This window comes from Theobroma umbraticum, unplaced genomic scaffold (genome assembly GCF_002168275.2).
Source record: "Theobroma umbraticum cultivar Fairchild unplaced genomic scaffold, ASM216827v3 scaffold_130.0, whole genome shotgun sequence".
NCBI lineage: Eukaryota > Viridiplantae > Streptophyta > Magnoliopsida > Malvales > Malvaceae > Theobroma > Theobroma umbraticum.
Genome location: NW_018397264.1, coordinates 427,188 through 452,718, shown reverse-complemented (window position 1 = coordinate 452,718; position 25,531 = coordinate 427,188). Strand labels below are relative to the sequence as shown.

Below are 25,531 nucleotides of genomic sequence, written 5' to 3'. Positions count from 1 at the left end.
TTTCCTACTAGATAATCTTGGACTACTTTTCTTCTATGATAGATATCCTTAAGAGCAATATGGACTTCTTGTTTTATTTCTCTAAGAGTAAGAGATAAAATCTTTGTTCTTCGCTGTTAAAGAGCTCTGGTATTTGCATTAGATCTGGAAGTGAGGAAAGGAAGACTTGTTTTAAGCTTGCTAGAGCCCCAAGCATATAAAACAATTTTACCATTTTTTGGAAATGTTTATCAAGGTCCACCTTTTTGGAAAAACAACATTTTCTTTGGAAAAATTCTTTTCTCTACAAAGTTTTGACATTATCAGGACTTCTAGTAAAGTATGTATAGAGGATATGAACAACTTGCCCGAAGTCTTGCAAAACTAGGAATTGCATTTGCTCTGTTTGGGGAATAGTGTTCCTCAAATTCCTTTATGTTCTTATAAGTCTTGACATAAATTCCATCAAAATAGTATAATGCTTTCTTCTGACAATCTTATGGTTTTTAAGTAAGAGTGGAATTCTTGAAATCTTTCTAGCCATTGTGTCGGTGGAATGTCATCAATGGTAAATGTTAATTTTGAAACTAACGGTGCCGTCAATCCTCTAGAATGTGGGAAGGTGTAGGGTCTTTGTCTACATCCATTTCTTCAACCTTTATTCCTGAATTGCTTGCCATAAATTGTGGGTTGTTTTGTTCTTGTTAGAATTCTTCTTTTTCAGAAGATAATTCATCCTATGAAAAGTATTCTAAAGGTTTAGAAGAGGCTGAAGAAGGAGAAGTTTGGTCTTCTATGATTGCTTAAGTTGAGAAAATTTTTGGAATTGAATTCTTTGTGTATTATTTAAGAAAAAAAGTTAGAGAATTTTTATTCTTGATCATCATTGTTTTTAGATCTTCTTATTCTTTAATGGCAATTCTCGATCTCTGCCTTGATTGAAGAGTCGTGGAATCTTCTTGTATTAACCTTTTCCCTTAGGCTTTTTCAGATATGTGATCAGAATCAGAGATTTCTTTTGGTTATTTTCTCTTCTTTGGTCTTTCTTCCTCTTCTTTCTGAGCTTTGAGTTTTTTGTAGAAGTAAAAAAGAGTAACTTTTGATAATGGAGGTGGGATATCAATTCATGTTCCAAGTGGTTCTTCTGGTGCTGATAAAGTGAAAGTGGACAATTTGAATGGATCATTTCTATTCGATGATGGAATTCTCTTGGTTTCTTGGAGAAGTTTGATCTGGAACTTGAGCTTCTAGGTTTCTATTTCTTTCTATTCTTTGTACAGTTGAAATAAAACACCTTGTTTTGGAACTTCTTTAAAGACTTATTTAAGTCTATTTTAGAGAAGTTTGATCATGTCATTAGCAACTCTGGTATTTTCATCAACCTTGTCTTCAACTTGTTGTATTTTGTCTTACATAATGTTGACCATTTGGTTGATTCCTTTTAACAGAAAGTTTTGAGCAATCGAATTAGCTGTTTTCCAATTCAACGTTGCCTTTGCTGCACTATTTTGGTTGGTCTCTCCATTGCATATACTTGGAGTAGAGTTGGGACTTGAGGATCATGTTTGAATTCCTTTTCAATAAACTCTTCAAGTGAAGGAAAATTATGATCATAAGAAGGATCTAAAGGTTGAAACATGCAAATTGGAGGAATTAATAGTGAAACTTGGATTTGTTGAGAACAACTTTATTTCTGAACCTATGTTTGGATTTTTTCGTAGTAAGGTAAGATAGGTTTTTGGGAATTTTGAGGTGGTTGCTTTTGAATAGATAGTTTTGATTGTGGTAGCTTTAATGCTGCCTATTTTGGAGGAGAATATTTGACCAAATACTGGTACTTCCCTTTATCTTCTCCTAAAGGTCTAACTGGGGGATCTCCATCTTGGAATCTTTTATACATTTCTTGGTCAGAACACCTTGACTTCTTTTTTGTCTTTTTTCTAGATTCTCTATTTAGTTCATAATCTACTTTCAAGCTCTCTTCTAAGCATCTTTCATAGTTACAATTAATATCCCATGGACAATGTCTAGTGAATGGGTCTGTGAAGTGAAAGATAGGATTTCCTTCATGGCCAAAACTCTAAACCAAGTTTTTCTTTGGACCAGGTTCGTCTTCTATTGGCTTGATTATAAATATTGCAGAAAAAACTAGAGGTGTTGATGGTTCTTTCAAATAAGAGTGATTAAATTTGATCTCTACTATTTTGTCTGCTCTTTTGGTGAAATGGTTTTCTATGGACTGAATAAAACTTGTGGTTTCATGTAGTTTTTCATAATTGGTCACCCATTTTTAGGAAGAAGTTTGGCCATATCATTTTTTGGGATTCTTTTGGGGACAAATGAGCAAGTAGGAACTTGTGTTGTGTTTATGGTCAAAACCAGTACATCATTTGAATTGGTTTGAAGCCTGAAAAGATTGAATGCATAGTCTTGAACTCTATAAACCATCTGATAGTAAAAGGTAGCTATGACGGCTGAAAGAACTTGTGGAGCACCTACTATCTGAATTTGGATTTTTAGAGGTGAAAGTATATTAAGATCACATAAAGCCATATTGTAGTTTGGAAAGAGTGTTACTATCACTGTTCCTATGTTGAATGTTGGCTTCTACAGTTTCAATGAATGTATTTTCATACTTGATGTATCTAGTATCAAGAAAAGCCATTCTTGCTACAACTGGCTGAGCTTCACGCCCATGGTAATTAAGGGCCAACCTGACTGCCCTAAAATGGATATGAGAATATCCATGCTGAATCCATTGTTAAGGAAACTCTGGAGGGATTTGAAGTGCAACAAATTGTTCTGTTTGGTCCCCTTTGATTAAATGTTTATCACACCGGATTGACTGAATGTATTCTTTAGGTGGTTTTGAATAATGTTTTATGAGAGCTTTGATAGATTTGACAAGTGAAAAGATGGCTTTGCATAAGTAGAATAAGGGTTAGCAAAAGGTAATTGTGATGGTTGTTTTTTGTTTCTTTTGGAACATAATCAACTTCATACAAAGAAATCTAATTTGGATATAAATCTTCTAGAAGGACATGAATCTAAAGAGGTAGAGGCATTATTTATAATAGCAGATTTTTTTGTTGAGAGATCATAGTTGGGAGAATCTGGAAAAAATAAACAACAGTTCCAGGCTTTGATAACAAACAGAAGATTTTTTCATGATACAACCCCAATTTGATCTTCATTCTTAGTAAAAAATCTAAATTTTTCTTGACCCATTAACACCTTTTATACCAGTTTCTATATACCTCTCAAAATACAGTCAATCGATCTCAATAATAGCTTTTTTTTACAAAAAAGTAGCAGAAACAGTGATAAACTCGAGAATATTACCCTAAAATACTGGATACCTTATGAAAGACATTTCAAAACAGCTTCAAACCAAATTTTTACAACTCTCCTAATCAGTAAGCCTATTACTATGTAGTTTTTTCCCTAATGTTCTATCACAACTCAAGTGCTCGGGTCATAATTACTTGAAAAGGACATAGTTGTTGAATTTGACATATACCATGAATGCCAACATCTAAGAATTCTACCAAATGGGATCAGATACAAATACTCTTTCAAACCATTTGTACAAATCCCAAAGTTTTATTCTTTCCAGCAACCAGGTAAATAAAGCTAAATGATAGCTGAGTTGCTCAGGGAAAAACCATATGCTAACTCTCACTCAGAGTTCCTTTTGAAATGCAACAATCCTCTTTGGAAGAATTTAGAATTCTTTATTAAACTTCCATTCAAGCTTAATGAAGACATTAATCTCACCAAAGCAAGTCATTCAAGCATGAATCCAGAACACCAAAAATTGGTCAAAGAAGAGTGTAGAGAATTACTACAACAAAGATTGATTGAGCCATTGAATTCTCAATGGACATGTCAGGCTTTTTATGTCAACAAAAGTGTAAAGCAAGTTAGGGGCAAACTAAGATTGGTTATCAACTACCAGCCCCTCAATCATTTTTTTCTTGACTATAAATTTTCTCTGCCTAACAGAAACTCAATCTTCTCAAGTTTAGCTCAGGCAAGGGTTTTCTAAAAATTTGATCTCGAGGCAGGATTTTGGTAGTTAGGTATTTGTCTTAAAGATAGGCCAAAGACTAGATTTTGCATACCTAAATTATTATCACTAGACTGTTTTACCATTTGGGCTTAAAACAGTACCATCACTATTTCAGAAGGTCATGATCAAAAATTTTCAACCCCTCTTAGATTGGGCCCTTATTTATATAGATGATATTCTTTTATTCAGTCAAAATGAAGAAAGTCATATACAACTCCTCTAACAATTTACAGAATTGATCTTAAAATACGGAGGTATGCTTTCAGAAAAGAAGATGCAAGTATTCAAGTCTAAAGTAAATTTTCTTGAAATGCACATTAATCAAGGAAAATATCAACCAAATCCCCACATTTTACAAGAATTGCTTAAATTTCCAAACCAAAATCTTAGAAAGAAGCAAGTTCAGCAGTTCCTTGGCATCGTAAACTATCTCAAGGATTTTGTCCCAAAACTCTCAACATAGACTAATCCTCTAAGGAAAATGCTTAAGAAAAATTCTTCAAATTGGGGATCTACCCAAACCAAGGCCATCCAAAATCTCAAGTCAAAACTACAAGACTTTAAGCCTCTAAAAATCCTTTCTAATGGTGGAAGAATCCTACAAACTGATGCTAGTGAGAAATCTTGTGGAGCAATTCTCTTGAAAGAAAGATAAGAAAAAAAACACATTTGTGCACACAAAAGTGAAAAATTTTCAAATTTCAAGATGCATTATCACTCAACTTTTAAAGAAATCCTTGTAATCAAAAAGGTAATTTTAAACTTTGAATTTCATCTGGTTGGACATCACTTTTTAGTGAGGATGGATATAACCCTTTTCCCTCAAATGTTGAAGTTCAAATCTTAACAGTTCCACATCCCCATTTGTTAAAATAGGCAGAATGGTTTTCAAAATATTCTTTTGAAACCAAGCATATCAAAGGAGAAAAGAACCATCTTGCAGATTTCCTATCCAAACCTTTCCAAGACCTTAAAATAATGATGTTCAAACCAAAACCTTCCAAGTTCACACCAAAACCAAGAACCTACATCATAAGATCATCTTTTTCATCCTCTAGCCCAACAGCCCCAAACCTCCATCCTGACTACCCTCTTGAAGTTCTTATATTAGTCTAAGAAGGAACATTCCACAAAAAAAACTGAACAAATGATTTTTGAATACCAAATTGAAGTTTTCAAGAAATATGGTGGTCTTATCCTAAAACCTTATGGTTTCCATCCAAAATACCCCTTCATCCATCCTTTCTACTATGAATTCATGGAGTTTCTTGAAGAATTAAAACGAATGTATTGGTACTTAACTCATAAGTATCATATTGGCATCTAACTTCACATTACAGACTTCTTAGAATTCATAGAAAAAGCAATAAATGGAAAAATAGAAATGTGGAGGAAGAATTTTGTAGATATCATCACATGGTTTTACCCACTTTTACACTAGAAGGAGCTAGCTATATTAGATGTAAGAAAGTAAAAAAAAAAATGGTCATTTTCATCCTTTACAAGCCTCAATATTTTGTGACACATGGAAAAGCCACCTAGCTTGGTGCATTTCCCTCAACATAGATATAGAAATCATTCCCTTGCAATATCAGAGAACTTGACCAGAAGTTCTGAACTTTTCAAAGGTACATTTGCCAGCACAATAAGATCATCTCTAATCATATCTGGCTTTCACCAGAGACAAAGATGTCTTATTTCCCTGAGACACCTAACCTTATCATGACCAGATTAAAGCAGCATTAAAAAAAACAATGAAGGGATTCCTAATCTTTATGAATGATCTCAAAACCTTTGGGAATACGAAGAAATAAATGAAGATAAGATTGCACAACTCTCCACAAAACCACCTTGTGAAACATGCAAAATATATTGCAATACAAACCCTGAGGCCTCTCTTTACACATGTATATCTATAAAGAAAGGAAATAATAGATGATAGTGAAACTTAACAGATTATGACTTAAGCAAAACCTTTTCCTTATTAAAGTTTGTAAGAGTGTCAATATTATTTAAGAGTGTTAGTATTATCATTATGCTTGTATCTTTATCTTTTTAGTTAGCATCTGTACATATATCTTTGTCTTTTTAGTCTATTATGTAAAACGCATGTACTAGCATATTTATCTCTTCGCTATGTAAAGTTTGTCATTTCCTACTCCTTAGTCTACAAAAAAAAGAAAACCTCTTATAATAAGGGCTAGAACAACCTTGGAAATAAAATAGTGTGTTTCTTTCAACATGTGTTTCTAAAATCCTTTTCTCTCTTTCTTAGGGATTGTTATAAGAAAATAAGCACAGTTCTCTCATGTGTTCAGATCCTTGAGTATGCTCTGCACTAACTATCTTTGATGAAATCTGTGCACTAGAAAGAGATTTGATCTCAAAGACATACTAAACATATCGGTATTGACTGGATTGAGTAGGGAAAATGAAATCGTGCTATTTATTGAAAATTATTCCTGTAACTAAAAAGCTCACGCCATTCTTGAGGCCAAGAGAGTCGTGTTCTATGACTAGGACATACCTGTTACATGGATTTCTTTCTCTTATACAGGTAGACTGAATGCCTCAATATTTTGTAGTACATGAAAAAGCCACCCAACTTGGTGCATTTCCCTCAACATGGGATGGTTTAATCACTTTTATTGTCAAGCAGAATATTCTTTAAATATCACCAAGCATCTCAAAATTTCAAAGTATTGGTTCAATTTACCTGTTTAATAGTTTTTTGTCTTATTTTAAAATGAGAAATTTATTTTATAGGTCAAAATTGAATTTCATAAATTCCAAAAAAATTAATTAATGATCACAAATTCATTAAGATATAATTAATTAAATTAAAAAATTAATATAATTATAAATTTATTTGTGTTTAAAAGACTTTACCATGATGTATGGCATAAAAGTCCTTTAAGATGATATTAAGATATCTAATAGTTTATCGTTAATTTGTTTTTAAAAAAAATGTCCCTAAATACAACTATTGGACAAAACAGCATTATGGATCTATAAAATGTGTAATTGAACACGATTTACTGTCAAATTTTCTCACATATAACTTGATAAGTCAGACGACGACAAATCACGGGTGGAGGGGATTTTTTTTAATTTGACCTGTGAGATGTAAAAGTAATATACTGGCAATATTTATTTATATTTTATATAATGTAATTAGTTGAGTTCTTGTCATGAATCAACTAATTTAAGAAGGTATTTAAAAGTCAATATAAAATTAAAAATATTTGCATTTTATATTTTTTAATAAAACAAACTTTTTTTATTTTGAGTCCATTTTTTTAAAAAAACATGTAATTCTCTTTTTTCTCTTTCAAAAAATTAGAGTAATGATAAAAAAATCTCATATTTATTAAATTATGAATAATCTGAACATATAAAAAAGTCACTCCAATTACATGGTTAATTAATCTTAGGTTAAATGCTTATCTTAAAAATTCAATTAGATTAGACACTCGTATAAAATTTAACATACATATCAGAACAAGTGTCTCCCTTCCCATTCTTGTCTCTTTTTGATGCCTCCTATGAAGGGAAGTATTTAAGATGATAAAATAAATTTCATATATGTTAAGTCGAAGATACTTTAGACATATAAATATATTAATAACTACTTCATTTACAAGTAATTGATTTTAAATTAAATACTTGTCTTAAAAATTCAATTAAATTTGATGATCATCTAAAATTTAATACAAAAAACAATATCAACTTTTTCTCAACTCAACATCTTTTCTTTTCACCTGAGTACCAAAATCTAATATTCATAAAACTAACAAAGGGCAAGACAACGTCAAGGAGTCATTGTACTAATAAAAGAGTAATTAATGGTTTTTAACTGACCTTTTGATTTCAAGTTTTATTGGTACTTAATTTAAATGCATTCTAAAATATAAAATAAAAATATCCATTGAGATTGATCCAAACTACGTACTACTTATAACGTTACTATAAGTTATTGTTAGTTTTTTTGTATTTATTAAAGGAACTAAATAAAATGTAATGTATCAATTTTGAATAATAACTATTTAAAAAATAATTTCATGAAATATTGTGCTTATCATGAAACTATTAAAAAATTTTAAAGTATTATGCAGAATAAAGTCAGGAATTTTGTTAAGTGGAGTCCTTATATTAATATGATTTTGCAAAATTATTAATACTGAATTTACTATGTAGATGTTTTTTTAAATAATTCGAATATGATTACAAAAGCAGCAAAATAAAACAACAATATATACAGAAATCATTGTGAATTTTGAATAATTAAATATATTGAATATATTTGACTAAACACGTAAATAAGCCTCTAAACTATATAAAAAATTTAATTAAATTTTTATTATTTTATTATATTTAATTAAGTTCTAAATTTTTATTTTTTATCAAATAAGCCTCTCACTAATTGTTGACTACAATTAACATTTTTATGACATGTCACTTGTTACTGGTAAATTGAAATGTCATATTGATGATGCCATTAGTACATGATAAATGATGTGATATCAAATATTATTAATTAAAAATTATGTGTTTACTTTTTTATCCAACTATATATCTAAAAATAATTGACTTTAAGATTTAAAAAACAGGCCTAATTACTTTCTTCCTTAATCTAATAGAATAAAAGTTTTGAACCTAAACAAACTAAATCATCTGAATTAGAATATAAACCAAAACTTACTAAATTATTTAGAAATAAAAAATAAAATAAATCTTTCCATGGGATTGATGCCATTCTAATCCTTGGCTAGTGGAATACTTCAAGCAATGCTTAATGGTGAATCCCTTCGTGTTAGGATAATGGAATATGAAGTTACTTAAATAGTATCTCAAGAGCAAACTTTATCTCCTGCATGTTTGCTTTTCTCTTCGCAAAGAAGAAACTAGAAAGTTATTGGAAGAAAAGAAAAGAATTACGTTTTTATCTTCAACAATCTCTCAACTTGGTCGCCAACGCAAATTGGTGCCATTGAGATGGAAAAAGTGCAAGAGTACCGAAGTTATTTGAAGGATTAGAACGGCTAAAAGGATTTTTGGTCTTTAAGATAATTAAATTTTGGGTTAAACCCTAAATCAAACGTCTATTCTATTAGGCATAGGAAAAAAATTAGTTTTTTTTTATTTTTTTGTTTTAAATCTTTAAGTCAATTATTTTTAGATATGTCGTTGAATAAAAAGTTAAATACAAAATTGTTAATCAACAACATTTAATATCATATCATTTATCATATGATGTGATGTCATCAAAATGATACGTCGACTTATCACGTGCCAAATGATATGGTATAAAAATACTAATTGTATCATTCATTGATTAATGAAAATTAATTAACAATAAATGAAAAGATTTATTTAACTTAAAATAAAAGTTTAAAAACTTAATTTAACGTAATAAAAAAATAATGACATAATTGACCCTTTTTATAGTTCAAAGACTTATTTGAACATTTAGTTAATATATTTTTGTAATAATTTTGAAAACTAGTACTTTTTTTTTAAAAAAAGTAATCAAATTACTAATTTAGTAATAACAAAATTATTTTCACATAACACAAGTTCAAATTATCTAAATCTATACCCTTTTATTTTTCTTAAAAAGAGAGTGGACTCTAATCTTTAAGCAAAAAAAGTACATATTAACCATTAAATCAAATGTTTGAATGTATTAATTGATCTAACCAATAAGATTATGATTTGGGTAGACTATGGAACTTTTACGTTTATTATATTTTTTTTCTACTAGGTAATTCTATTTTAACATAATTTATGTAAAATTAAAAAAATGTCTCATAACTTTGAGTAGACTTAACAATTGGTGTTTTTGTATATTAATTATATTGTGTGAACATAAAATATTAACAGTTATATTAGTAAACATGATACAATTAATTAATCGTGTCAAAATTTTTTCTACATATATGAATATATTTAATAAACGTATAACATGATATGACATAATTAATACATTTATTAAATGTGTTAAGTTAAATTTTATATGACATGATATAATTTATTTATATAATTAAAATTAAATTAAAAAATAATTCAATTATACAAATTTACAAAAAAAAATTATAAATATCACAAAATTTATCAAATATAGTAAAATTCATCAATAAATTTTAATCATCATTTTTTTAAAAGTACATAATTTTATTGCTAGTTGCCATAGTCAAAAAAAAATAACTTCAAAAAAATAACTTTTAATTGTCATGAAAATATTAATATTTATGAGTTAAAATGTGTCTTAATTGTATACTAACATATATATATCTGATACGTAAATATAAATAAATAATGTATTATAAATTATATGAATATATAATTACATGATTAAATAATTGTATCTAAAATGAGTCGTAGAATTAGATCGATTTGACACAACTAAGGTATGATGCACTTTTACCCTGCACCCAAACTTGTTTAAATCGAAGTTGTGTCTTACTTTGAGTAATATATACGTATACTGTATAGATGTACGGTACAATAATTGTGAGTGACCCAGTGAGTGACCTTAAGTTGTCTTCGCGTTGAATCGACCAATCAGAGATTAGATTTTCATTGAATTCAAAACCCTTAAAAAAATCACCTTACCCAACAATTAAAAACATCCCAAAATTCCAATATTATTATTATTGTTGTTATTTCTCATCAAATCATCATCATCGTCTCCAATTATACTTTTTATTTCTAGAGTTTTAACCGAATTGCGTGAAATATAAGCTTTGGCGTCTTTTGATTGAATTTCTTCAGTTTTGATATCTGATTTCCTTCTAGTTAGTTACTGAGTGTATTTTCCTTCTTGCGGGGTTGCTAATTTTGTTTGGAGACGTGTTTATTCAACGGAGCTGCTGCTTCTAGGAATCTCATGTCAACCGCCTACTAAAATACTTTTTCCATTTCAGATCCTAATCTTAGAAAGAAACAAGGAAACGAGCAAAGAGAAAATTATTACAATAGTTTTTTTATCAAGGGCTATGGACAGATATGCAATTACGACAGCGATTTTCTTGTTTTTAGTCGTCGCCGATGTTTCCAATGCTTCGTTGTTTTGGAAGCGTCGATACTTAGCCGATGAATCTCCAACAAAGAACAACACCACCGCCGCAACGCCGCCCGTAATTTCTCTCTCTTTCTATCTATCTATTAATCTCTATCATTTACTATTTTATTTTTTTATTTTTTATTTTCGTTTTTGTTTTTATCCGCCAACAATTTAGTATTAACAAAATTTATTTAATGTTGGGATTTTAGAGTTCTCCGTCGACAAGTCCTTTATCGGGCGCCAAGAAATCGGATCCTAAACCGGATAGTCCATCGAAACTGGATCCCAATTTGTCGAATAAAACCGATTCTGTGACTCCACCTCCAGATGACAAGAAGAATCCAAAACCATTGGATAAACCGGAGAAGGTAAGTCCACCTCCTCAAAAGGAAATAGATAGTGGAAACAATTCAAGTTCTACTTCAAATTCGCAGAATGATAAAACAATGAAGGATAATGAGAAGAAAAAAAATATAGATAGTGGAAAGAATCCAAATAGTACAGAGACTGAGAAGGGAGTTGAAACAAAGGAGGATAAGAAGCAGAAGCAGAAGACAAATGGGGATGAAAGGGATTCCAAGTCAGGGATTGTGGAAACGTGTGATGGCATCGCTAACAAGTGCACGGACGGGAACTCCTTGAGTGCCTGCATTAAAGATTTTGACACTGGTAATTTATATTGCTCTTCCTTTCAAAAAACAAAAAAATATTGCTCTTCATGTTTTTTTTTTGTTTGAATTGGTTATTAGGGTGGTGGGATAGAATTCTAAGGAATAAAAAGTGATTTAATGCGTATATGGAACTTTGAATGAGCTAATGATTGGGGTTGTTGCCTTTATTAGAGAATTGGCATGCTCATATTCGTTCCTGAAGTGGAATTGAGTATGCATTAGCTGCCTAGTAGAGAAATAGCATGTTCATATTCATTACTGAGGTGGAATTGAGTATGCATTAGCTGCCTTGTAGAATAATTATGTGCACTGCTATCTGTTATTAATTATTTGTTCTTGACTTCATCAATTGGGGCATAAGGCTTGTTGCACTTGTGGAAATGTTTGAAAAATGGGGTCGTGGACTGTTCCATCACTGTGTAACAATGTATTGACATGGCTAGGCTATCCATGTACAAATTATTAAATCTGCATACTTAGTGGTGCTATCCCATGTCAGTTAACTTTGGGATTTTGTTCTGCCTTATATTTATGTTGATTCTTAAGTTAGGGATTTTGTTGTGGCCAATTGGTGGAATGCTTAATGTGTCTTTACTTTTCAACTGCTGGAACATTCATAGAATTAGAACTGTTATAATTATTTCAGTTGTAATTATTTAAAAGTTTGGAAATCAACTGCTAGTTCAAGGATTAAAGAACAAACAAATTTAAAAAAAAAAAAAACCCTCCATTCTGTTATTAAGGCTATCTACACTTTTCCTTCGGCAACAAAATTTTGTTAGGCCTTCTACCTAGGAAATAGGAGCTTGCAATTGAGATATTTATCTGTACTTTTCTTTGCTCCTTTCCTCTTGGATTTGAATTAAGTAGATAGCAACAAAAATGACAATATCTGCTGCATGGATGGCCACAATAGTAAATAACTTTCCTTTTGTGCCCCTTTGAAGTTATCGATGTAAGGTACTTTTCTATTTTGGTTTTGATAGTGAGGTGTTCTACCACTAGAGATGATCTACGTGCTGTGAGGTTTTCATTCATATGTAAAAGCACAGTGATATATAAGTTAGGAAAAAGGGGAAAGATTTGGAGGCTAAAATTTACGCTTAACTAAGAAAAAAAGGGTCAGAAAGTTAACGTTTCTGTATGGTGCAAGATTAAGTTTGGATGAAGAAGTTCCAAACCATGAACAATTGTGTGAATAGTAACTTTTGCTTTAGGAGTTGTTTGGTGTCTTACAAGGAAACATAAATAATGGGAATGTATGATAATATAAGATTCATGGTTTTGGTGAACATGTGAATGTGTAGATTAAATTTCCAGGAGGATAATATTGATATGTTTGGTTAACAATATAGATAATGCAGTTCTCGGGTTAATTTCTAATAATAGGCTTTATATTGAGAATGTATACAATAGACAAGTTCATACGAATGCATCTTAATTGTAACTGAAAGTACAATTAGCTTAAGCTTTTTAGCTGAATTATAGTCTTCATCTATCTATCTATCTATTTGTGGGTGTGTATGTAGAAATTGTAAAAACAGCTTCCTATTTCTTTTTTCATTTAATTTCCTTATTCTGCTGAATTTTTCCAAAACTTGCTCACTCTAGTGCTTTCTCTCCGATCATCTCTCTCTATTACCTCCCTTCTCCACCATTTTCTCCCCATTCTGCTCCTAGGTCCCTTCACCTCCTCCCTCTTGATTGACCACTAGGTATGAGGTTTTCTGCTGTGATCCCTCCATTTCTTATCCTTTTCCTGTTTTCTGCTTTTCTCATCCATACTGCATCAGTCTCTGTGTCAAAACCCACAGCTCTTCTTCATCATAATTTGACATATTTCTTCCTTTGAATTTAGAACACAGGCAAATGCGACATATAATTTGGATGAATTTGTGTCTGTTCTTAAAATTAAGCATGAGTTGATTGGAATCTTAAAGGGTTTTTGAAGGGAGTTATGTTTTCTTGGGTCTTCAAGACTTCACAATTCTGGATATGGTGATGAAGATGACGGTGGTGATGGCAGTTGTGCTGAAGTCAATGGTAAGCTGGTGACTAGTGAAAGCAATGGAATTGTGTTTTGGTCTGAAAATTTTTTTGCTACTTTCCTTTAGCTTTGAAAAGTCGGGTTACCACCACCCTTCAAATGACATTTCTATGACCTATAGCAATCTGATTGCCTTGGAAAGTGTTCAAACGCAGGTATCACATTTCCACATATTAAATTGCTAGGAAAATGACTTAGAACATATATCCAAATCTACTGAAGGTTGAATTTTGATGACAAATTGATGTGGTGTTTTTAATGTTTGATAGATGTCTATTATGGGATTTAAAAGCATTATTTTGGGATGATTAAGATTTAAAATTGTTGCATTGCTCTGTTTGTTTGTTGTTGCCTCATGTTTTATTTGTCTCTATTGCTCTATTTGCCCACACTATGGGAAGTCTTAGGTAGTGCTATGCTGTGTCACTCTGCTCTGTTGCTTTTTTGAGAACCTTGTGGTCTTATATGGTTTAGAATATATGGTTTACGGAAACAAGTTCAAATTTAAATAAGAAGTAAAAGGAGATAAAACATACAAATCTTTTTGCAAGCTTCACACCCAAGGTCCTAAATGCTTTGCACCTAGAATTAAGGTTCCTTTCACAATTTCTGAATAAAACGTAGTAGCTTCCTGAATTTTGATGAACTTTTTCTCTTTCCATATTTTGATAGAAGTTACATGCATATGTGTAGACCTCTAGCAATCCCTATTATACAATGAAAGGGGATCTAAGGTGGGAATCTGTCAAGTTGACTTCAAACAGCTTATAAAAGAAAAAGTCTGAATCTTTTAAGCTATCTAAATGTAGACTCGGACTACAAAACGAACAATTTCTGAAAAATTTGTAAATTACCTAAATATTCTTGATACTTGAGAAACATGCCATAAAAAAAGAGGATTAAAACAGAAACAATTATAGCTTGATGCAAATTGCAGTTCAATCACTTAAATTAAAGTTTGTATAATTCAACAACCTTTATCTCAAGATGTTTGATTTGGGTATTCCATTAATCTCTCCTTAAGTTGCATCTGAATGATAATGATAGCACTTGCAACGTGTACTTTGTGTCTTGCATGCCAAATGTAACCTCCTAACCTCACACTCAGAAATTAGTGTCCAAAACTCGATTAAAACTTCAAAATAACAATTAACACAAAATCAACACAGTGAAGTTAATTTTACTGTTATTAAGATATTTGAGTTGTAAGTTGGTGGATCTTGCACCACAAATTGGTGCCGAAAATTAGATTACTATTGTAAAAATATTGACAGAAGATAAATCGAAGCATTAAAATTACCATGTTTACAATTAAGATATTTGAGTTTTGAAACATTATATGAAATTTGTAATTAATTGTATTTTTTTGGTAATGAAGCTTGTGAGTAAACAAGTTTGATGATGGCTAATTGATTAAAAAGTTTAAGGTTTTTTTTTTTTTTTTACTTGGTCAAAAGTTTTAGCTTTTGAGAATTAATTATTGAGATCGATGGAATGCCTACGTCGAAATATTTTGAAACCAAAAGTGGTTAACTTGTGATGACTTTTGATTGAAATTGATGTTTTGTTCTAACTTTAATGGTTACAACATAGTTATCCTTTATAAAAAATAAAAAATAAATAAGCACTTCTCTTTGTGAACGATTCTAGGTTAAATAAGGTAAGATTTTGGCTGCCCCTGTTCTAAAGGGTTGAAGCTTAAGGTTCAAATGCCCTCTCCTTCCCTTTGACATTCTCTCATATGCCCAGAATAAATAAATAACTAAGGATCCAAATGTCATACTTTCTTGATATTTAATCATGAATTTGCTTGACACTATCATTCTTTGCATCACTTAGGGTGCGTTTCAGCTAGGTATTTTGTTCAACTTTGGCCATGCAACATTATTCAATTAATGAACAAAATTTCATTCTTGGGGTATCCTTGAATCTTGTACACAACTATATATGAGTTATTTACTGTACCTTTATGTTTTTAGGTGTTACTTTTAACAAGGCTAAATGGTGAAAAGGGGTCCATTAATTATTCCAATTTCCAAATTTGTCAATTCCGTACCTAAAGTAGAAATTGAAAAAATAATAAAAATAAAACAAAGAAGAAGTGCATAATTGGGGGCTGTCACAGAGGTAATCTGAAATGCCTGGTACAAGATTTGCGTTTGTCTTCTGAGAAGGGATGGCCCCAGTAAGAATTGCTGAGGAAGGTCTAGGTTACTTGACATCAAGTTGTTGCAAGAAAGGATGGGATTGGGGAGTAATTGGGAACTCCAGTGGGATTTGGCATAGTTTGCTTGTGAGAGTGAGCTGTTGAAAAAGAAGGAAGAAGATGAGTCTTCACCTGAACGACAGGAAGGAATGCGACTAGGAAAACCTTAATCCGGTACCATGGTACATTGGATCTAGCTTCTGGTGCCAATTCAGCATCTCACAGTTAGATCTGATGCTAACCACCATCAATGTCTGATCTGGTTGGTAGTTTGGCAGTGGGGAAGGGAGGAAAATGAAGAAGGGCAAGGGAAAGAGAGATGTAGAAAGAAAATTTGTTTTTCCTTTTTAACATTTTGACGTATCATCTAGTGGCATTGGTAATTTTCCCATGTCCTTGTTGCCATGGGACAAAAGAAAATTCATGCTAGCAATGAATGTTTGGGTCATGTGAGTTACTTAACCATTTTCCATCCAAATAATAGTCTAATTGAGTGTAAATAATCAGTTAGGGATTCATTTGAAGGCAATAAAAGGATAGGTGCTTAGTTGAAAAATTTAGAATAGTATCCATTATGTAGCCTTTTTTCCATTACGGATGAAGAGAAAATGACTGCTACTCTAAATGTAGGGATTAACTGACGTAAAACATTTCAATAGATTGTAAATGCCTTTGACCTAATTTCCTAACTTGTGGGTTATGGAAGTGAACCATTATTTGGGGATTGAAGGAGTATCAAATTTGTGAACACACATGTTCTTACATCTAGAATAATATACTGGTTGGCGTTTTATGTCATATCAATACTGGCTTGGTTCTATTTTCGATGCTACTTTTTTTCTTTGGGGCTAAGCATTGGATCTCGGTTTAGATGTTAAGTTTAAAAATGTGCAAATTTAAGCAGTATTTAATGGAGAGCTTGAAATCTCTCAAGTTTTCTTTTCTAATTTAACGAAATGAAGAATAAGTGGACTTATGTTTATGTACATGTTAATTATTGGCAATAGAGAATTCATATATTCGCATAGTGATCAATCCTTCTTAATCTCTTACATTTCCTGGTGCAGAAGTAATTTAATTTGATTTCCTTTTTCCTTACCAGGGTCCAAAAAATTGGTTGTTCTGGTCCAAAACAGTGGAGAAAGAACATTGAAAGTGAATTTTGCTGGCGCATCTGAGAAACCCAAGGGATTTAAAGTACCAAAACATGGAACTGAAACAGTAAGGTCTTTTCTTTCTGTTCTGCTTAGTCATTGTTTTTTCTTTCATGATCTTGGAAAGTTGAAGTTGAAGTTTAGTCAGTGGCCATCCAAACAAAAGGAGATGTCTCAGCTAGGTTTCATTGATTCTACCGAACTGTTAAACTTAGCATGAGGTTATTGACCGATTATTGTTAGGAAGAACTAGGCGTGGCAGATTCTCTCACTCCCATTGGACTTAATGAAATGTACCCCAAAAAATAAATTGTACTGAGAAGAAATTATCTATAATCTGCCCATGTTTTAGGACTTTCAGTAAATCCTTGCTGAGCTAAGTGTATAAAAAGAAAAAGGGAGAAATAAGAAGGAAATTATTTCTCTATTGCAGTATATTGGCTGACATCTTGGTCCTTTGGTATACTTCAAATGATTAAATTGATTATATATCAAGATTAAAAAGCTTTTGACAAAGGACCTTGTAAGCATATTTTATAAGACCAATTGGCAATAAGGGTGGAGGTCAAATCTAAATATAAAGGCACAAAAAAACTCCAACTTGAGCTTTAAAACCTTCTCAACTGATTGGGTTAACATCACTTAATAGTCCCCTTCATTTTTATGCCCAAGATGAACAAGAACAACGGAGACAAACAGGCCTCTCATGTTAGCAACAAATAAGGGGCAACAATCAGCACAGAACCTAAAATTGAGGCAATAAACAATTTTGTATCTGATACCTTGTTAAGCATCTTACCTAAAACCAATAGGTAACAAGTGTTTAGGCCAAACCTGAATGTAAATGCACATCAAATCCAAATTTAATGTTAGATAATATCACTTAACTGGCCTTTTACATGTTTGAATGGTATACTGCATTGTTCATAATGGATGAAGATATACACTCTCTGAATAATATTCCAAGAAGTGTAAATGCTTAATACTTTTATCCCTTTTCATGTGCTTATTTGTATCCAGAGTTGATGTGTGTATTTGCTTGTTTGTTTTCAGATTAATATCTCTTTAACTGTGAGCGACAGTAGTCAGCTAGTGTTAAGTGCTGGAAATGGCGATTGTGTGCTTCCCGTGGAACTCCTTGTATCTGAAGGAAACTTTTTCTTAAACCTTCCTTACTATGACAAGTTGGTGACTCCAGTAAATGGCGCGTACTTCTTGATTGTAACAGTTCTAATTTTCGGAGGGTCATGGGCTTGTTGTATGTTTAGGAAGAGGAGACGGCATGATGGTATACCTTACCAAGAGCTAGAAATGGGATTGCCAGAATCCATGGCAGCTACTGAAGTGGAAACAGCTGAAGGTTGGGACCAGGGTTGGGATGATGATTGGGATGAAGACAAGGCAGTGAAATCAGCAGTGGGATGCCATGTAGCAAATATCTCAGCAAATGGCCTCACGGCTCGGTCTTCAAACAGAGATGGCTGGGAAAATGACTGGGATGAGTAGGTTTTTTACTGGCAAAGAGGAAGGTGAGAGAGATAATCACTTGGAAGTCCAAGGGAAGAAGAAAAGGAATAGGCAACTTGATATAGAAACTGTAAATTGGTCAACACACTTGCCATGTTTAACATCAGCGGTCATCATGGTAATAGGAAGTCCTCCAAAGGGGCCTATAAAGGGAAATTGCATCTGTTTTTCTGCCTTTTATCATATTGAGTGATGGCGCTGTTTGTCCCCGCCACTCTCTGTCTGAGTTTTCTTTATGAAGCTTTGTTGTGTTCTTTTTCTCTTTCATTTTTCATTTATCCTGCACGTAGACTAGACTCTAGAGGAGCATTCCTTTCAGTTCAGAGAGTTTGGGATAAATTCTTTTTAACCCCAGGGCATGAAATGTGATAAACGGGTTACACGATAACTACTGTTTCATGTAATTGTAGGAAAGGATTGCATTCTTGAAAACCCATGAAATCAATGTATTCTAATTTTATTCATTACCCTTTTATTTCCCTTCAAATTGACTGGAGAGCAATGGTCAATGGCTACTACTACTACTACTTGATCACATTAACATGACACATGGTTTAGCCTGCGCCCACCAAAGGACCGTGTGGGGTTCACCTTTTCATTGGCAAGCTCCCATGAATTGGTGTCGAATCCAACATCGGATCAGTCCAAATAATAACCACATTCGCAGCGCACTCGGGTGATTAGATTGTAAACTAAGATCTGCCATTCATGGTGGATCCACTATTCAAATGCATCTCCTACGTGTCTCTGTCTTTTTTTCCTCTTCTCTCTTACGGACAAAACACGCGCGCGCATGCACAAACAAATACGCAACAGATCATTAATTCACCTCAAACTTTGCGTAGCGAGGGTTGTATTTTCTTTCTTTTTTGTTTTTTATAGTATCAAATTGTTCCCCGCAAGCGGAAACACGGCGTTTAGTTAAGTAGTCGGGTAGTCGCTTTGTTAAAAGTGAGGTGGGGCGTCTATCATTTTGTCTCTTGATAAGCAAAGGACAATCACACCCATTATATTCTTCTTGTTTTTCAACACATTATTTCACAAATTTCAAGAAATCAATACAGTTTAGTTTTCAGTTTCCCTTCCCTCTTAAGCTTAGCTTTACTTGGATAATAATGATATCTCTGAGCGCCCTTCACTCTCCCTCCCTAGACGTAGTTATTTTGTCTGTTAAAAGTACTTTTGAATTATGTTTGTTTACCCAACTCGAGAATAAGTCTACTTATTGGTTATTACTTGTTTCAACAGGGATTAGTATTCAAGTTAGCCGCTTATCCAGATCCAGCCTAGCTAATCACTTAAAGATAGAGTTACTGTAAGGAATGATTAGTATAAAATACATTTCTTCAGGTATTCATAATGTTGGATGATAACTTTCATGCGCTAAATAATGGCAAGCATTCAAAAAGGGGAGAAGAAAAATGCTGGTCTGGACCCCCATGTGACGACGTCCAAAGGCCATTTGATTAGGTTGCCCTTGGGAATTAAAATTAAAGCTTGGAAACGAAGCATTAATTATGGACCAGATTGTAAAAAAACAGAGCGAGTCTTATAGCTTATGATACAAACAAACATTGTGGTAACGAACTTTGAAAGTGGATGGAAAATGGGTAGAGATAATTAGCATCAGTAGGTGCGTATGACTGTTGGGTTTGATTGCTAAAAAGTTGTTGACCATGGTTGCAGCTTAAGGCCAAGGCCAAGGCCAAGGGTGCCAGTATATTCTGAAAAGGGAAAAAGGCAGAAAAGATTGAATTCAAGCTTTTACAAATGTGTAAATAAAGCAAATCAGTGCTTTTTCTTCAACATCATCATGTGTTTCTATCATACCATTCAATTCCTTCCGCTTCCGCTTTATGTTTTGATTTCCCACCTTGTCACCTGGCCCTTGCCCTTGCTTTATTTCACTTCCCCTTCCTTTTTCTTTTAATGCGGCTTTTCTTTCTTTTTGTTCCTTTTTAATTTAAGTAGAATAAAAAGGGGGGAGATGGAAATATTAATGGATTGTTAAACCCTTTTCTTTCAAGAAGCTCACTTCATTTTTGTACATCCATTGTCATTACTTTTTCATACTAAATTCCTTACAAGGAAAATAAATACGGGATAATTGAAACAAAAGATGGTGTAAATATCTTATATTGAATAATATCCAAAGTCCCATATGCAGCCGGTGAAAAGGGATCCAGTATGTGAAATTTTATGTAACAAAATACCAAAAAGGAAAGGAAAAAAAGTGAAAAGAAAAGATCAAGGCACGAAGGAAAATACAACATGAACGAACAAAGAATTGTGCGGAAAATGGGGCGGGGGAGGGCTTTTCTTCATAATCAGTTTAACTCTTGTTTCTGTAGAACAAACTGGATTCTTCTTCACCGGGAAACACAAAGTTTCATGCTTTCTCAATCTCTAATCATTTACTCCAGCTCCTCCTGGCCATCAGAAGGGCATTGGATTAGCTCTAAAATGTTAACTACTTCTTCCATGTCTGGCCGATTTGATGGCACTTGAGATGCACATATTAAACCAAGCTTTATAACTGGAATTGCCTCCTCTGCTGGGAAGTTACTCCGAAGACTGCCATCAATACATTCCTCCACCCTACCATCCTCAAGAGCCCCCCTGACCATGTCAGACAGCACCACCACATCATCCTCCATGTATTCCACTGGCCTCTTCCCAGTTATCACCTCTAAGACCAACACACCAAAGCCATACACATCACATTTCTCAGTTATTTTCACGGTCTTACAAGCAAATTCAGGAGCCATGTAACCAAGTGCACTTTGGATTTTGCTGCTTAAAATGCAGCGGTCTAATGTTGGCAACAGCCTTGCCAGGCCAAAATCTCCAACCTTAGGTGCACCAGAGCTATCTATCAGAATATTAGTTGATTTAAGATTATAGTGAATAACATTCATTCGGTGCAAATAGGCCAGACCCTTGGCCATCCCAAGAATGATGTTGAATCTCTGTCGCCAAGATAGGCAAGTTCTGCCAGGCCCGTCATGGAGGTGCTTATACAAACTCCCACTGGAAACAAATTCAAAAATGAGGAGCTGCAAGGAAGGAGTCCAGTAATATCCTTCAAGAGCTACAAGATTGTGGTGTCTTATCTTTCCAAGTTTTTTTACTTCCCTTTCAAACTCCTCTTGAGACTTGATTAAACTTGAAACAGTCAGCTTCTTGATGGCAACTGAACGCCCATCCCGAAGGATTGTTCGATAAACAACTCCAAACCCTCCACGACCAAGCTCACAGTCCTTGTTGAGCAGTGCATGGGCCCCAGCATCAAAGTCAGCATCCCCAGAAAACATCACAAGTTTGCCATAGTTTGGATCATTGGTGGGAGAACAACTAAAATCTTCCCCCCCAGATATGGGAAGAGCAGCTGGAGCACGTGACATAGAAGAACGGACATGGATATTGAGAACAGTGACAGCTACTACACCAATGACAATGAAAGCAGCAGCACCAATGGCAATGAGGGCAGAGATGCTGAGTACAATTTTCTTGCGGTGGTGATTTGGAGACGAGCCACCAATGGAGTCAGACGAGTTAGGGTTGAGGACAATGGGTTTGGGATGGACAGCTGGGCAAGAGCGGTTGACAATGGAACCACACAATGACGGATTGCCAGAGACAGATGAAGTAGGAATGGTGTTGAAGAAGCCCCCAAGTGGAAGTTCACCCCGAAGGTGGTTGTGAGAGATATTAAAGGACATGAGTTGAGAAAGATTTGCTAGCTCTTTTGGCAAGCTTCCAGTTAGGTCATTCAATGACAAGTCCACATACTGAAGGTTGCTTAAGTTTGCAATGACTGGAGGGATTGAGCCAGATAGGTTGTTCTGAGATAGAATTCTGTACCATCGAAATAAAAAACCAGAACAGAAATGTTGAAAATTGTTAGAAAAGTGGAGGTGCCTTGCTTAAACTTTGAATATAAACTGAGTTTTGCTACATTGACATAAAAAACAGGAGAACATCCAATCACAGACTGATGAAAAGGAAAAAAGAAAAATTACAATCAATCAGACCAATTCTCAATTGTAGCAAAACCACTTTTTGTCTATTTACAACATTGCAAGCAACAGCAGGGTTCAAAATAAAACAATGTCCAATAAGTCATTAGTATATCAGACAGCAAGGAACCTGTCATCTCCCTATATAATGACAAGGGTCATTTAGATATCATTTACTTCTACAACTAGTTAGCAACATACAATTTGATAAATTTAAGGGTTTTGCCTGACCAGTACCAATCCAAATAGCCTTAACTAAAGGTCTCGGTGAACCATCCTTAAAAGCACCCTAACAGCATCGGGAATGATAAATGCTTCAAAATTAAGTGTAGTGGCTAACTGTCATCAATTAGAAATAGCCTAATAGTATAAAGTTAATTTGTCAATGCAAACTTTTTAAGTATTAAGAAATCTTTAAGGATTGAATAAAAATGTATATAACTCAATATAAATTTCTTAAAAGAAATAAATTAAAGAGTAAGGAAGAACTTACAAAGTTGTTAAAGATGAACAATTCACTATCTGAGTTGGAACTTTCCCAGATAGAAAGTTCCTCTGCAACCTCAGTTCCTTGAGTGAGACTGCTCCTCTAATTTCAGAGGGAATGCTTCCATTCAGCATATTGTCACTAAAATCAATAACTTCTGTGGTCTTCAGTTCTCCTATGCTGGCGGGAATAGAACCAAAAAGATGGTTTCTGGACATATTAAACAAGACCAAGCTGCTAAGAACCCCAAGGTTAGATGGAATTTCACCAGATAAAGCATTTGAAGAAAGATCCAAGATCTGAAGGCTTTGATCAGATGACACACTTGAAGCGAGTAAAGGACTTTCCATTCTCCCAATAAGCGTGTTCCCAGAAATCAACGCACTGTTCACACCCATCTTAAACATCCATGAAGGAACATTGCCTGTTAACAGATTTTGGCTGACATCCATAGCCAAAAGGTTAAAACAATTAGCCATTGACTCTGGCAGTGCACCAGTAAACTGGTTCATTGAGAGATTTAATTCCCTCAGTAACTGCAGCTTTCCCAAAGAAAATGGAACTCTTCCGGAAAAATTATTAGCAGAAAGATCCAAACTTTCAAGATTTGTCAACTCTCCAATCCAATCCGGAACTTGTCCCCTGAATGAATTTCGTCGTAAACTGATGGAAGTACATGAACCAAGCCTCTGCATTGAATCCGGAAGGCTACCAAACACATAGTTCTCACTAAAATCAAGAGATTTTAATTGTGAACAACTTCCAATATCTTCCGGAAGCCTACCAGAGAATCTGTTGTTTCCAAAATCTATCTGTCTCAAATCATACAAATTTCCAATTCCTTCAGGAATGTCTCCCTCCACCAAATTACCTGAAATATCAAGCGCTTGAAGGCTCCTCAAAAACCAAATTCCAGATGGCAACTGCCCTGAAATCTGATTAGACGAAAAGTTAACAGCCACAAGCGTCGAACAAAAGCTCAGAGAATCAGGAATTTGACCTGTAAGATTGTTTCTTGCAAAAGATACCGACCTTAGAGACCCACATTGTGCAAAAAAATCATCAGGGATCGACCCTGACAGGCTGTTTCCACTTAAATCAATAACCTTCAAGCTCCCAATATGAGAAAGCTCAGAGTTGATGGGTCCTGTAAGGTTGTTATTGGAAAGCGATAAAACTTGGAGGAACTGTAACCGTAATAAGCCACGGCCAACGTGACCAGAAAGAGATAGGCCATCAAGGTGGAGCTCCGTGACCCGGTAAGTTGTCGGGTCACATTTAACACCCATCCAGTTGCAGGGATCGTTGTCATCCTCACTCCATGATTGGAGCTTTGCATTTGGGTCATCGAGCCCTGCTTTGAAGAAGATTAAACCCAGAACATCGTCGTTGAAAGTTGGCTGTTGACAGTTTACAACAACTGAAACGAAAACAAGAAAAACTAAGACCTTTAACAGCATTTTTCCCCCTCAATTCAAAAGGAAAAAAAAAATGCTAAGCCTCCATGGTAAACATATCTATTTCTACTTCTACTTATTGTATAAGATTAAATGGAAGTTGGAAAAGTATAAAATTTGGAGGAGGAAATTTCGGGGTGTGAGGACTGAAAGAAGGAGAAGAAAGTGTTTAAGTGACAAAGCTAGAAAAGGACAAAGAAGATAGTCAGAAATGCTCCCAGCAAAACAAAGAGATAGATAATGAAGAAGCTCTTTTTGGACCAAAAAACAAAAACAAAAGCAAAAAGGACGATTCCCTCTGCCAAAACCGCTTTCCTTAGTTTTCCCCTTAAGTTTCAGCTAAAAGAAGAGAACTCCCATACCCCAAAGTTAAAAACTAGTCGTACTAGAAATTCAAGCTCAGAAACCCCAAAAAAAAAAAAAAAAAGAGAGAAAAACCGAGGCTACAGCGCAAGAGTCGGCTGTTGTTGTAGTTGAAAAGGTGGCGATGGAGAGGAAATAAAGAGGGAGTGGGGAGTAACAGAAAGAAAAGAAAAGAAAAAGAATAATAATTAAGAGGGTAATAAGTGTTGATGTGTTGCGTACAATAAAGAGAGAGAGAGAGAAGAGTAAAGCAGGGCAGGGGCTGGGACAGGGAGGCAAGCATTTAAAGCCTCAGAGGGTTTGGGGGGAGGGAGGTTTGCCTTTTTTTTTATTTTGGTCAAACCAGAATCCTATGTCATGACACGTGGCACTTTTATTTGCTCACCATCTGACATGGCATCCCCCACTTGCCATGATTTTCTCCGGTCAATATACTGCTCCTCTGGTCTTTTTCTTTCTTTTTAAATTCTATTTTTATTTGGT

General features: G+C 33.9%; 2 protein-coding genes across 2 annotated transcripts; one reads left to right on the top strand and one right to left on the bottom strand.

The window, feature by feature from the left end:
* Positions 1–10,610: 10,610 nt before the first annotated feature.
* LOC110421940 (uncharacterized) lies at positions 10,611–19,189 on the top strand. The gene is made up of 4 exons (XM_021435671.2): positions 10,611–11,190; positions 11,327–11,786; positions 17,144–17,262; positions 18,249–19,189. Exons 1-4 carry the CDS (start codon positions 11,050–11,052, stop codon positions 18,699–18,701), a joined length of 1,173 nt encoding a protein of 390 aa, XP_021291346.1. The 5' UTR covers positions 10,611–11,049; the 3' UTR covers positions 18,702–19,189.
* Positions 19,190–20,842: 1,653 nt separating this feature from the next.
* On the bottom strand, positions 20,843–25,279 carry LOC110422083 (Leucine-rich receptor-like protein kinase family protein). The gene is made up of 2 exons (XM_021435862.2): positions 23,235–25,279; positions 20,843–22,580 (listed from the first exon to the last, which is right to left on the bottom strand). The coding sequence occupies exons 1-2, from the start codon at positions 24,686–24,688 to the stop codon at positions 21,137–21,139; spliced, it is 2,898 nt and encodes a 965-aa protein (XP_021291537.1). The 5' UTR covers positions 24,689–25,279; the 3' UTR covers positions 20,843–21,136.
* Positions 25,280–25,531: the final 252 nt, after the last annotated feature.

What these genes read in the sequence shown, in the direction of transcription:
- LOC110422083 (XM_021435862.2), bottom strand. Translation starts at nt 24,688, where the DNA reads ATGCTGTTAAAGGTCTTAGTTTTTCTTGTTTTCGTTTCAGTTGTTGTA. An exon ending in TGTTCATCTTTAACAACTTT is followed by an intron (nt 22,581 to 23,234) that starts GTAAGTTCTTCC and finishes TCGATGGTACAG; the next exon opens with AATTCTATCTCAGAACAACC.
- LOC110421940 (XM_021435671.2), top strand. Translation starts at nt 11,050, where the DNA reads ATGGACAGATATGCAATTACGACAGCGATTTTCTTGTTTTTAGTCGTC. An exon ending in CATTAAAGATTTTGACACTG is followed by an intron (nt 11,787 to 17,143) that starts GTAATTTATATT and finishes TTTCCTTACCAG; the next exon opens with GGTCCAAAAAATTGGTTGTT. An exon ending in CAAAACATGGAACTGAAACA is followed by an intron (nt 17,263 to 18,248) that starts GTAAGGTCTTTT and finishes GTTTGTTTTCAG; the next exon opens with ATTAATATCTCTTTAACTGT.